Source organism: Paroedura picta, chromosome 9 (genome assembly GCF_049243985.1).
Source record: "Paroedura picta isolate Pp20150507F chromosome 9, Ppicta_v3.0, whole genome shotgun sequence".
NCBI lineage: Eukaryota > Metazoa > Chordata > Lepidosauria > Squamata > Gekkonidae > Paroedura > Paroedura picta.
This window is the reverse complement of record NC_135377.1, coordinates 7,642,169-7,655,661: the sequence shown is the minus strand read 5'-3', so window position 1 is coordinate 7,655,661 and position 13,493 is coordinate 7,642,169. Positions and strand designations below refer to the sequence as shown.

Below are 13,493 nucleotides of genomic sequence, written 5' to 3'. Positions count from 1 at the left end.
GTCCTGAAAGCCGCTATTGTGATCTGGCGCATGAGATCTCAGCTTGCGTCAAATGCTGGGAGAAAAAGCCTTTCTTCAACATTGCCCCCACCCCAACAATGTTCCCTAAGGTGAGATCTTACCTGCGGGGCTACGAATAACAGCTCTTCTGCAATGGTAATTAATTGAGCGAGAAATTCCTTGCTTGTGAAAAGAGCTCCAAGGGGAATGGGGAAGCTTTTGAAAGAAGAAGCATGCTTTTTTTTGGGGGGGGGGGTGCGTTTGTCTTCTTCCACTCTCCTGGCCCCAAGTGGATGCCCATCGCCACCCCCTGCTAAGAGCCAGCGTGCTGTCCTTGTTAAGAATGGTGGCCTCTAATCTGGGCAATCCAGTTGGATTCCCTGCTTGTCCCCCCCATGCAGCCAGATGGGTGACCTTGGGCCAGTCACAACCCTGTTAGAGCTGTTCTCACAGAGCAGTTCTTTCAGTCTCACTTACCTCACAGGATGCCTGTTGTGGGGAGAGGCAGGCAAGGTGATTGTAAGCCGCTTTGAGACATGTGCAGCTTGCCGGGTGTCCGTGGGCCAGTCACAGTTCCCACAGAGTTCTCTCAGCCCTTCCTGCCTCTCAGGGTGCCTACTGTGGGTAGAGCCAAGGAAGGTGATTGTAAGCCACTTTAAGACACATGAGGCCTGCTGGATTACCTTGTACCAGTCACAGTTCTCTCAGAGCTCTCTCAGCCCCACCTGCCTCCCAGGGTGCCTGTTGCGGGGAGAGGAAAGGGAAAGCTGATAGTAAGCCACTTTGAGACTCCTTCGGGTAGTAAAAAAAGGGGTGTACAGGAAAAAAAAACCTTCTTCTTCTTCTTCTTCTTCTTCTTCTTCTTCTTCTTCTTCTTCTTCTTTTTCTTTTTCTTTTTCTTTTTCTTCTTCTTCTTCTTCTTCTTCTTCCTCTTCTTCTTCTTCTTCTTCCTCTTCTTCTTCTTCTTCTTCTTCTTCTTCTTCTTCTTCTTCTTCTTCTTCTTCTTCTTCTTCTTCTTCTATACGTCCCCTCTTCCGTCTGCCCTCCCACACACTATTATGAAACGTAAAACAAGACAACTTGAGAGACAACATGAGAGACAACAGGAGATTCTTTGTCCAGATGGTGGGAAGAAGAAGGCCAAGAGAAAGGATGGGAAGGGAAAACTACAAAGCTCTTCTCAATTGCCTTGCTTACAAAAGGACATGGACATAACTGAGAGGGTACAGAGGAGAGCAACGAGGATGATCTGGGGCCTGGGGACCCAGCCCTGTGAGGAAAGGCTGAGGGACTTGGGAATGTTCAGCCTGGAGAACAGGAGATTAAGAGTGGACAGGATGACTCTCTTTATGTATCAGAAAGGTTGTCACTTGGAGAAGGGCTGGGAGCAGTTCCTGTTGGCAGCAGAGGAGGGGACCCACTGTAATGGGTGTAAACAATGTGTAGAATGACCCCAGCTAAATATTGGGGGAACATTTTTCACAGTCCAAGTAGTTCAGCAGTGGAACAGGCTGCCTAAAAATGCAATGAGCTCCCCTTTGCTGGTGGTCTCTAAGCAGCGGCTGGAGAAATACTTCTCATTTAATGTATTTGTAGAGCCACCTAGAAGTGGCTCTAGGCCAGCCTTTCTCAAATTTTTAATGGTTGAGAAAGCCTTGAAACATTCTTCAGGCTTCGAGAACCCCCAGAAGTGGCAAGATTGTGGGGAATATGGTTGGGAAACAGCTGTATACTCACCCACCTCTCCTTCCTACCCCCTCCAGGCCCATCCTTGGCCATTTTTAGAGGGGAGGCAGGTCAACATGATCATATTTGGTCATATCACCCAGGGAACATTTATATTATTATATTAAAAAATCAACTCCCACCTGTTTGGAAAACCCTTCCAGGGCTGTCAAGAAACTGCAGTGTTTCACAAAACCCTGGTTGAGAAAGCCTGACCTAGGCTGATCCTGCATTGAGCAGGGAGAGGGACTAGATGGCCCCTTCCAACTCTATGATCCTACGATTCTATGTCTTGATTCACCAGCTGTGGACTTACCTTCCGGGAGTGGATTAGCGAGGGATTTGATCTGTGCCAAACCAGGTTCTTGCTCTGCCATGCTCCAGTTCCACAGCCCAGCAAACGTCTTTTCACCTTGTTGGCTCAAGGAGAATTTGATTGCTCCCAGGACTGTCTTGAAGTTCAGCAGCTTAGGGTCTTCAGCGGGCCAATGCCCCTCTAGGATGGCATGCAGTGCAGCCTCTGGGCAGAGACCAAAAATAGCACGGCCCAGGTGAAATTTACAGAGAGTTGCGAAGAAGACACGATTGCTTCAACACAGCCTCTCGAAATGGACCCACAGCCTGACCTTTGCTCGTCTCTTGGCTGCTGAGAACCCCATTGATGGGTCTCTTACTAGGGGTTAAGCTTCTCCAAGGGGTTATTTGGAGGGGGACAGAAACCTGGGGGAAGACTGAACTTCCCTCACTTGAAAAGGAAGTCCCAGAAAGGTGACAAATCAGATGTGCTGAAAATTCTCCTCCTTGGCTGAGCATTTGCTGGTATTTTCACGACCAATTCTCAGATGAGAGTGCACTAGCTCCTTAGAGACCAATAAGCGTTTTCTGGTTATAAGCATTTGACACTCGGAGGTCTCTTCATCTGACACAAGTAGAAATGGAACTCTCCAAGTTCTTTTATCCGACTCCGAAGGTGAGAGGCGAGTTGTCAAAGACACAGAACTACAAAGCATATTGTAATCAGCCCAAATTAGAGCAGAGGGAAAATGCACGCACAGGAGCAGAAAATTAGCAGGCATTGTGAGATTTAAAAAAAAAAAAAAACCTTCTGCTCTTGGAAATGCATCCCTCTTTATTATTACGATGTATAAGCCGGATAGATGCCAGAATTTCTCAGCCTGTATCGCCCCCTGGTGTAGCGTCACTCGGGGTTCAAAGACGAAACCAGGCAGAGCGCCTTGATACTCCCTGAGATTCCCTGGAGTTTTTGCTCCATGACACAAGCTATACCAGGGAAGCCCCTTCCCACAGAGCATAGGGGAGGAGCCATGGGCCGGTGGTAGGACATCCACTTGGAACGCAGAAAGAGGCAGATTCAGTCCCTGGCCTTGCTGGTCACAAGGATCACTGGTGTTCTTCAAGCAAAGATTGGATACACACTTTTCTTGGATGCTTTAGGATGCTCTGTGCTGATCCTGCGTTGAGCAGGGGGTTGGACTAGATGGCCTGTATGGCCCCTTCCAACTCTATGATTCTATGATCAATGTAAGAGGGACATGAAAGACCTCCTCTTGGGGTCCAGGAGAGCTGCTGACAGTCTGACTTTGATGGACCAAGGGTCTATTCAATGCGCCAATGGGAGAATAAAGTGGCCCTACCAAAATTACAGGGGAATACACGTGTGAAAGCTATCTTTCTGAATCCCAACAGAAAAACAAGGAACCTATCCGAGGCAATATTCTTGTTCTAACAATATACAATTTTAATACAATTTTATATACAGAAAGAATCAAACACAGCAGTTTCCAGATCATTTCTGTATTCAGTATCTTTTCTTCAGTGGTCGAGTCCTTCAATATAAGATCATTGTAACAATAGTGAAAGTTAGTCAGTGTGGAAAAACCCTGCAGTATTTCCTTATAACTAGTGTTTTGATAACATCAATAGGCCATCGGCTCAAAGGTATCGGGGAATGCTAGTCAAATCTTATACTGGACGACTGAACCACTGAAGAAGATATCGAAAACGGAAATTGTCTAGAAACTGTTATGGTTGATTCTTTGTGTATATTAAAAATTGTATTAAAATTGAATATATGTTGTTAGAACAAGAATATTGCCATGTACAGGTTCCTTGTTTTTCTGTTGGGATCCTTCTGGATCAGACAAAAGTTCAGCGTCTTTCCTGAATTCCTGGGGCTGCTATTCAATCCCAGCCTAAAGTGGGATTCTTAGATTTCCTCTCTAGAGCTAGCAAGTTTTACAAACATCAGCTTGCTATGGCTGTCCTTTGCCTCCTGATATCAAGAAGATGCTGAGCCTCATAGCCTTCTGTGCTAGAACCTGTGCAGGAACCTTGCCGGATTCCTTTGTATGTTGCCTTTCTTCCAGGGCAAAATTAAAAGTGACACGAATGGTGTTTCTCAGGTCTCCTCGACTGCTCTGCTCCGTATCTGCAGGACCACTGCCTCCCCAGGCCCCTCCAAGGGGCTTACCCTCAAGCACGTAAAATGTGCTCAAGATTTCCAGCCCCAGAGAAGTAAAACTGGCTTGGTGGAGAGCCAGGGCTTTCTCCTTTCTGGCACCAGCCTGGTAGGAAGCTCTTCTGCATGAGATTAGGGCACTACAGGGCTTTAAACTGTTCTGCCAGGCCTGATGGTTGAGTTCCATAGAATATCAGCACCTGGCCTCCTCAGGCAGACAACAGCTAAGTCCTCTTCAGCACTTTATTACTTCCCCCTCACTCCACCAGAGGAAACCCCTGGATTTAAGATAGATTAGTTTTATTAATAATGTTTTAATGCGCTTTTAATTGCTCAATTGTCTGGATTAATGTTGTGAGCCATCCTGAGTCCTCAGGCAAGGGCTGCATAGATACGAAATAAATAAATACCCCTGACTGGGAAGCAATCTGACCTGCCAAATGCTAGCAAGACCACACCTTGGGGCCATAAGTTCATACTTCTTAAAGGCTCAGGCTAAGAAAACCTTTATTGGCATACAAGGCTCTTTGTATCTGGAAGACCTCCCCTTGTCATCAGGAAGTCTTTATGTCAGTTAGATTCAAGTCCAGTAGCATCCTTGAGACCAGCATGGGTGTCAGGGCAATTGCAGGCAAGCAGCAATCCCCTTTTCATAGAATCATAGCGCTGGAAGGGACCTCCAGGGTCATCTAGTCCAACCCACCGCAGAATGCAGGAAATTCACAACTACCTGCTCACCCACAATGGCTCCAATTCTGTGCCCATTTGATGGCCCCCTCAAGAGCCCAGAATCCCTGGCCAGTCTGGACTGGAAGTAGTTCACCTACATCAAATAAGGGTAAACTGTAGTAGATGATACAGAAGGATTCATGTGGTTGCTGGTGTACCCGAGCCAGAATTAGTAGAGAATTCAGAACCTCAAGAATCTCAGCTTCCTTTTCTAAAGACTCAGGGACAGCAGATACATTCAGGAGCATTCTAGCCTGCTCAGGTAGTGTGCAGTTAGCCTCTCATTAGCCATGTGGAAACCAAGAGCCTTTTGTGAAAGGACAGGCTTCTTATTGGTTCCAGAAGAACTTGAGGTCTCCATTGACATGTGTTCAGTGTTCTTTACTACTTTAACAAGAGTCCAATTTGAGTCCAATAGCACCTTTAAGACCAACAAAGATTTCTTCAAGGCGTGAGCTTTTGTGTGCATGCACATTTCCTCAGATGATGCACACGCCTTGAATGTTTGTTGGTCTTAAAGGTGCTATTGGACTCAAAATTTGTTGTGCTACTTCAGACCAAGAGCCTCTTGTGGCGCAGAGTGGTAAGGCAGCCATCTGAAAGCTTTGCCCATGAGGCTGGGAGTTCGATCCCAGCAGCCGGCTCAAGGTTGACTCAGCCTTCCATCCTTCCGAGGTCGGTAAAATGAGTACCCAGCTTGCTGGGGGGTAAACGGTAATGACTGGGGAAGGCACTGGCAAACCACCCCGTATTGAGTCTGCCATGAAAACGCTGGAGGGCGTCACCCCAAGGGTCAGACATGACTCGGTGCTTGCACAGGGGATACCTTTACTTTTACCTTACTTCAGACCAACATGGCTACCCACTTGAAGGGGGTCATTTTTCAGCCTCCAGTTGCCTTTGCTCTCCCCCACAACAGACACCCTGTTAAGTAGGCAGAGCTGAGAGAGCTCAAACAAGTCTGGGACTGGCCCAAGGTCACCCAGCTGGCTGCATGTGGAGGAGAGCAGGGAATCAAACCCAGCTCACCAGATTAGAAGCTGCTGCTCTTAACCACGACCCCAAGCTGGCTCTCTCCCCAAAAGGGGCCACCCACCCGGCTTACGACACAGAACAGACGCACACCATTGCAAAGTTACAAATTTATTTTGTGTTTGAAATAAATACAAATAATTCATTAATAAACTCTCCCCAGAGAGACAAGGTCAGCCTCTCAATTACAAGTCTGCACTCCTCTTTACAAACCACCAGGAAAACTCTTCTTAAGTTGTCATTCTTAAAAAGCAGGCAATTCGCCTATGCGAGAGTTCGGTTATCTGGAACAACCCCCACCACCACACCCCCAAAATTCAGGTGTTGAGAAGCTGGGTGTTTTGCATGAGCAATAGCTGAAAATCATTAGCGATGTTAACATTTGTGATGTAGCAAAGAGATAAAGTGTGGATGGGGATCTAGAATTCCGATCTGTGCTGGAAATCAGCTGGGTTTGCCCACTGCTTCCCAAATCACAGTTTTCAGGCATCCGGAAGATAGCCTTCGATTACAGAATTAGCATCTCTCTTTGTGCATCTCTGTACTTCAAAGAACATGGAACACGTTTTTGCCCAGCAGCAGTCAGAAACCCTAACAATGAATTTTTAGGCTCAATCGGCAGGGCAGTTGAATGCACTGTAATTCAACAGCTGTACAAGTTTTCTACCATTCTAAGCCTATTTACTGTGGGGCTTGATTAGATAATCCTGTATTTGTTACAATAGCCAAAAAAAACCCCCTATTCAGGCGGGGGGAGATCAAAGAACGCACCCGGCAGGGAACCGGAGCGTGCCCCTCCCTTCTGTGCCTCGCTGCCAAGGGCTATTACCCAAAGTGGTCTCATTGTGCCAGCTAGCTCTGCTGCCTTCCCAAAGCCCTCCGAGAGGCAAGAGAAAAACTTGAACAGGGGTAGGTTTCTCCGTTATTTGAATCTTGCCTTGAGGCAGATAGAGCAGTTTTGAAAGTAGATGCTTTTTTAAAAAAGGAGGAAATGCTGCAACAAGATGTCAGATAGCAAGCAATAAAAGGCTTTACGATTTTGTTTGCCTAGAAGTTGCATTGTGCCGCCTAGATTAAGGTAGGAAAAAAACTGGCCGTGGATATATTACTCGAGAAGCCAAAATGTACGGTGCCACTGGATTATTTAAATATCTACAGATCTGAGCAATTCCAGATACAGCTTCTTGCTGAAAAGTTACATTTCGTAAGAAAAGTCTCCCACGGCAGGTGTTATTTTTCCCCCCAAAGCAAAGTTTCTACACAATGGGGCAATTTTTTTAAAAAATGTCAAATCTGAGAAGATATGGGATCTGTTTTGGAGACTGCCACCAGTATCAGCTTCTCCGCTGTGTAAGTTTTAAAGAAATCTACAATTAGTTGAAGGAAAAGAATAGCAGCAACCTCTGTTACAGGGAAACAGAGCAACTGAGATGTTTTGTTTTATTGGTCCCTATCGAACTCCAGGAGGGAAGGAGAGCCATGATACAGAAAATGCTTTGGGTTATATATCAAGTGCCATGACGCACACTGGGTGGCAGTCGGGTCTTGGTTACAACTCTGGCCTGTTTCATTTAACAGGAAACCTCCATTGACTTGGGGCTCGGCTGTTCGGTGCTGTTTGCTGAGTTGGGAGTGAGCTCAATGCGGGTGTCTGTTTGAGGGCGGTTCCGGGCGTCATCGGCGACGTGGCCTCTGGTCTTCTCCCCGTCGCCGGTATGGGACCTGCTCCGGGCTCCCTCCCCAGTGTGGGATCTACTTCTCACTCCGTCACCGGTGTGGGACCTGCTCCTGCCTCCTTCTAAGGAGGCGACGCTGGAACCAGAAGCCGTTCGGGATCTCATTAGCCTGGTCATGCTTGCGGAAGGCACTGCAAGGAAAAATCGTGTGTCAGAGGGATGCTGGCGTGTCAGTTCTCTTTTAATAGAAATCGGGTGGCCGAAGGACCGCCACACAAGCTGAAATTGACCGAGGAGGGTGCAAAAGATGGTTGAGATGAACTGATAGCAACAGTCTAACAATAAGATTGCTCAAGCCAATGAGATACGCATGCACTGACTCCCTGGAAACTAAGTGCCTAAAGGTAAAAAGAAAATGGCAGAGAGCAGAACCTGAAGAACAGGTGGAAGGAATGAGTAATTCTATGACCTATGATCCCACTACACAATACATCGAATGTATAATTCAAGGAAGGAAAGCTCCAGGAATCATCTGCAGGACCCAAGAGCAAAAATGGCTACGGCACTTTCCGAAAAAAACAAAACAAAACAGGTGTTGTGATATCCCTGGAGGCACAGGAGCAGTGAGCCCAGAAGGGCTAAGAGGTGGCACAGTACTGAGAGTCAGACTTCAAAGGCAATGTTATTTACCTTCCAGGCCAGGTTTCAATTTGGTAAGACTGGACTTAAGTCAGAGAACACATATAGAGGAGCCTTTCTCAACTTTGTTTACCATTGAGAACCCCTTGAAATATTCTTCAGGCTACGAGAAGCCCCAGAAGTGGCACGATCTTGCAGAAAATGGTTGGGAAGCATTCATGCCCACCCGGGGCCCCTCCCCTTCCCACCCCCTCCAGACCTATCATTGGCCATTTGGGGAGAGGAGGTAGGTTGGCATGACCATATATAGTCATTATCACCCAATAAATGTTTGATAAATGTTTAAAAATATATCAAAAATTAAGTAACTCCTACCCATTCAAGAAACCCTTCCAAGGTCATCAAGAAACCCCAGGGTTTCTCAAAACCTGGCTAAGGAAGCTGCCTCATACTGAATTTGACCCTTGGTCCATCAAAGTCAGTACCGTCTACCAGACTGACAGTAGCTCTACAGAGTTTCAAGCGGAGCTCGTTCACATCCCCTACTGCCTGAACCTTTTAGCTGGGAATGCCAGGGATTGAATTTGGGACTTTCTGCATGCCAAGCGGATGCTCTACTGCTAAGCTACAACCCCTCCCAAATGTCACAAAGCACTAAAAGAGCATTTCCCAGTCATTTCACTCCCTTTCTCCTAGTGTAACTGCAAATTTGTCTGCCTGCATTCTGTATTGTACCAACAAACTGTTGGTTTCTAAATAATTCATTTGCCCGTTTCACATGCTGAACTCAATGCTTAAGCTAACAATACTGCATGGCAATTCATCAGAGCCGAGGGCTGGTTTACTTCAGATGTATACTTACTGTATCCCATTCCCTGTACGAAGTATTTGAAAGCTTCGGCGAGTTTTGCAGGCTGTAAAAGGAAGTGTAAGTGTTTGAAAATCATCAGTACTGTGAATCATTAAGGATCATATTTGAGACTGAACATGGCTCTAGATGCAGACTATTAAATCTATAGGTTGGGAAGCATGCAGAGATCAAGCCATAATCTTGGAGGAACCCCTAAGGTTTGCAGAAAAATCTAAAAATGGAGGCAGGGGAGAGGAAACAACTTTATATAAGACACAACTCGTAAGAACCAGCTCTTCTTCTTCATGTATCGGGCTAAGGGCCTGATACCAGCCTGTTATTTTTTCCTGAAACTGCCAGATGGAAATTGGGCCTGTCCACTGAAGCTTTAAAGCAAAAGTAAGCCAACTATCTCAGATTAAAAGTGCTGTGTGTGTGAACATCCCTCTCCCGCCATACACCTCACGCATACATCTAAGACCAACATTTGCCTTCGTATTTCAAATTTAGGAGAACGGACCAACACAGGTTGCATCCTGCAGGTGCCTTGAAGCAACTGCTTACTGTAAGTCTATTTGCACTTGGGTTCAATGCAATACCACAAGGTTTTATTAGCAGATGGGGGGTGAATCCATTAATTTGCATGGGGAGATGTGCTATTCCTCAAATGCCAAATCTTACCTGGGAAACTTGAGGAAGACCACCGCAGTCGGCCATCTGCAAGGAGAAAAGATCAGAAAAAGTGGGCCTTGCACACTTATTAAAGATTCTAAATTTTGTTACGCTCATCCAAACGTGGCATATTGCCAAGAGCAAGGGATTCTTGCAATCACATAACTCATACTCCTTGAGCTGTGATGCATGACAATGGCCACACAAAAAGAGAGCATGATTTCTAAATGCGCTCCTGGGGGGAAGGGGGACAGACTCCTATGGTTAACTCATGCAATTCAAAACTTAACGCTTCTAATGGTGGATAGCACACATACATGTCTTAAGAGGTTGAGGGAGAAGGAGCAGAAGCAGAGGCTTGAACTACAACCAACAGATTTTGCAAAAAGAAACACAGATATAACCCAGTGCTTCAAACAGGAATGAACCAGGTTTAAACAAATCAAATCAAAACCTACTCAACTCAGTTAGGGTTTCAATGAGGAACAGATCTCTGAGGCCCTTCATGCGGGTTACTTGCAAGCACATTACGCTCAGAGGTCAGCAAAGTTGTTTCAAGCTCATTCGTAGCCTCTAGGAACAAGTTATCTCCCAAATAACAGGGCCTCAGAAATTTGCCTGGATTCAGGAACAAGATCTGCACAGTTGGATCAGGCCCACTGTATGACTCCCCCCATTGTTTATATGAGAGGTTCTGAAGAAAAAAAGTCTGCCTATAATAGGTAAGCCTAACTTGGGATAGATGGGGGGCAGCAGGAGCTCCAGAGGGGTCCATGGTCTTTCCACTCTTGCCTTAATTCATCTATAAACTAGGAAATGGGCCACTTCCATGGCTCCCCTCTGAGCGTCAGTTCTCTCATGGTTTCTGTGCCTGGGAGGGGGTGGAGTCCATAACCTACTCCCTTCTCATACTGCCTGTTTCTCCCCCTCTCCTCCTTAAGTTTCTCCCCCTCTCCTCCTTAAGCCTATGTGTTAGGTCTGGGTTGTGATGCAACTTTCAGGGGGTGTGGCAAGGAGGTGTAGTCAACTGACATCACTTCCTGGGGCTCCTCAAAGCCTGAAATATTATTTCAGGGGCGCCTCTATGGTTAAAATGGAAAAGGCTGGCCTAGAGAAATTGGCAAATGCTTCTGAACAAACTGTCTGACCACAGAATTCCATCAAAAGGAGGAAGAGCTAACCTATTTCTCTCTCTACAGACACATCTTGTTAGCTTGGGGGCTAAAGGCGAACTGTGGCTGCTCATCATATGACCTCCTGATACGAACCCTTGCTAGGATTAGCATCCATTATGGAATGATTTTCTAAACGTAGCTGAGGTGGCATTATCTTCTGGCCTCTGATCTTCCCTCAAGTTCTACTGGTTGTGAAAAATGTAGGTCAGCAGCTCTGCACAACAGGGGGGAGGGCAAGGAGGGAGACCTACAGAGCAGCCTTTCAACTTCCAGCTTTCACACCCTGCACCTCTCCAGATATCCACATCGCATGTTCCCTGCCCCAGAGGAAGGCCCTGCATTCGCAACCATCACTGTATTCATATCCCAAAACTGATTTAACAAAAAGGCTTTACTTTCTATAGCTTGCATCCAATTACCTTTAGAAGAGTAGTCTTTGTTGGGTCCAGTTTAGCATTGCAGTCAACCTTGTTGGAAAAAAAGAAAAAAAGGATGAGCTCCATTAAACCGGGAATAAAGCTCCTCAGGCATGCCTGTTGAGCTCCAGGTCAACCCTAAACCTTCGAGTGATGAGTTAGCACAGATTTCAGGAAGTCCCAGAAACTGCATTAAAATTCTGAACAAAAGAATTGGAATTTCTTTCTTTCAGAATTCTTTCAGAATTCTTTCTTTCAGAATTGCTGCCATTGCTTCATCAGGAGGGCACTGACACATGTGCATCCTAATCTGCATGAGTGCAGCAGCACCCCCAGAAGGGAAATTCCTGGACACCTCTTGGTTACTGCAGCAAGCTGTGCTGTCCATTTTCTATTGCAGAGGTCAATGGAATGCTGGGAACAGCAAAGGGTAGGAGCCTGAAGTGGCATGAGGACAACTGCTGAATGTCCGCACCCATTTCTGCAGGCATCAGTGACTTTTGAGTGCCTAAAAACAGGCTCTCTCAAGCAAGGTTCCATGAAGCCCTGGGATTTCTTGATGGTCCTGGAAGGGTTTCCTGAATGGGTGGGAGTTAATTTTTAAAGATATTTTTAAAATTTGTTAAACATTTAACAGAGGATAATACCACATATGGTCATGTTGACCTGTGCCCTCCTATTGGCCAATGATGGGCCTGGGGGTGGGTGGGAAGGGGAGGGGCCTCAGGTGGGCATGTGCACAGCCATGCTTCCCAACCATATTCTGCATGATTGTGCCACTTCTGGGGGGTCCCTGAAGGAGGTCAGGATCTATGCCATAATCCTCATTCGTATAGACACAGACCAGGATATAAAATTAGACATAGTAAAACATTAAGATTTTAAAACACATGGGGGGTGTAGAGAATAAAATTAGTCACTGTAAAAAGAGTTAAAGGTGTTTGGTTTCCTTCCAGCAGGCCCATGCCATAATCTTGAACAGCCTTCACTCCAGAGGCTAGATTCACTGGAGTGTCCCACCTCCTGCTAGGGTCAGTTTGCATGTATATTTCCCCCCCAACATGGAGAACGCTTCCCAGGGCAAGTCTCCAGGACCAATCCAGTGTGGCGTATTGGATGTAAGAGGATGAGAGACTAGCATTCAAATCCCTCTCAGTCGGGAAGCAAACTGGGTGAACTTGGAAGTGGCTCTTTGTCATCAATGCTAAGAGGATAAAGGGGGGGGGGAGAAGAAGGGTAACCTGAGCTGCAAAATACCTGAACAATTAAACGCTTCATAGGATTAAATAACCCAGAGTAAGATGCTTCTTATTTCTGGATTAATGTTTATGAGTGACAAACAAGAAGCAAGGCAGTCGCAAGATTCTGCCTATACTTACCACAGCATCGACGGCAGGTGAGCTGTCCCCGACCACCAACAGGGAAGGGCACCTGAAGGGAAAGAAAGGGTGAGAGTTACTTAGGCCACCGTCCTCAGGGTGAGGAAGAACATGATGAAACAGCAGGCCAGGAAGACAGCCATGCATCTCCTCAGTGGAGCTTCACTGTCCCAGAACATTAGAGGAAGAAGAAGAAGAGTTGGTGCGTATATGCTGCTTTTCTGTACCAGAAGGAGTCTCAAAGCAGCTTACAGTCACCTTCCCTTTCCTCTCCTCACAAAAGACACCCTGTGAGGGGGGGGGGGGGAGGCTGAGAGAGCCCTGATACTACTGAAGAAGAAGAGTTGGTTCTTCTATGCTGCTTCTCTCTACCTGAAGGAGTCTCAAAGCAGCTCCCAACATGCAAGAGAAATGTTATTTCACACAACATACATTTGACCCATGGAACCTGCCCTGGTATTACTGAAGAAGACACCCTATGAGGGTGGTGAGGCTGAGAGAGCCCTGATATTACTGCCTGGTCAAAACAGCTTTATCAAGGCTGTGGCAAACCCAAGGTCACCCAGCTGGCTGCATGTGGAGCAGGAGCGGGGAATCGAACCCATCTCATCAGATTAGAAGTCGGCGCTCTTAACCACCACACCAAGCTGGCTGCTTGGATGGGTCGAATGACTGAGAATCGAGGCTGGGTCCATCTCCTGCCACTCTCCCTAAAACAGTT

General features: G+C 46.5%; 1 protein-coding gene across 3 annotated transcripts in view; it reads right to left on the bottom strand.

The window, feature by feature from the left end:
* Positions 1-6,060: 6,060 nt before the first annotated feature.
* NDRG1 (N-myc downstream regulated 1) overlaps positions 6,061-13,493 on the bottom strand; it is a 46,411-nt gene continuing 38,978 nt past the window's right edge. For all 3 annotated transcript variants that reach the window (XM_077351455.1, XM_077351456.1, XM_077351454.1), the window contains exons 12-16: positions 12,773-12,824; positions 11,397-11,444; positions 9,812-9,847; positions 9,143-9,194; positions 6,061-7,832 (exon numbers count right to left, since the gene is read on the bottom strand). In XM_077351455.1, the coding sequence (XP_077207570.1) occupies positions 7,537-7,832; positions 9,143-9,194; positions 9,812-9,847; positions 11,397-11,444; positions 12,773-12,824 (484 nt within the window). In that variant the 3' untranslated portion in view covers positions 6,061-7,536. The remainder of the gene's footprint in view (positions 7,833-9,142; positions 9,195-9,811; positions 9,848-11,396; positions 11,445-12,772; positions 12,825-13,493) is intronic.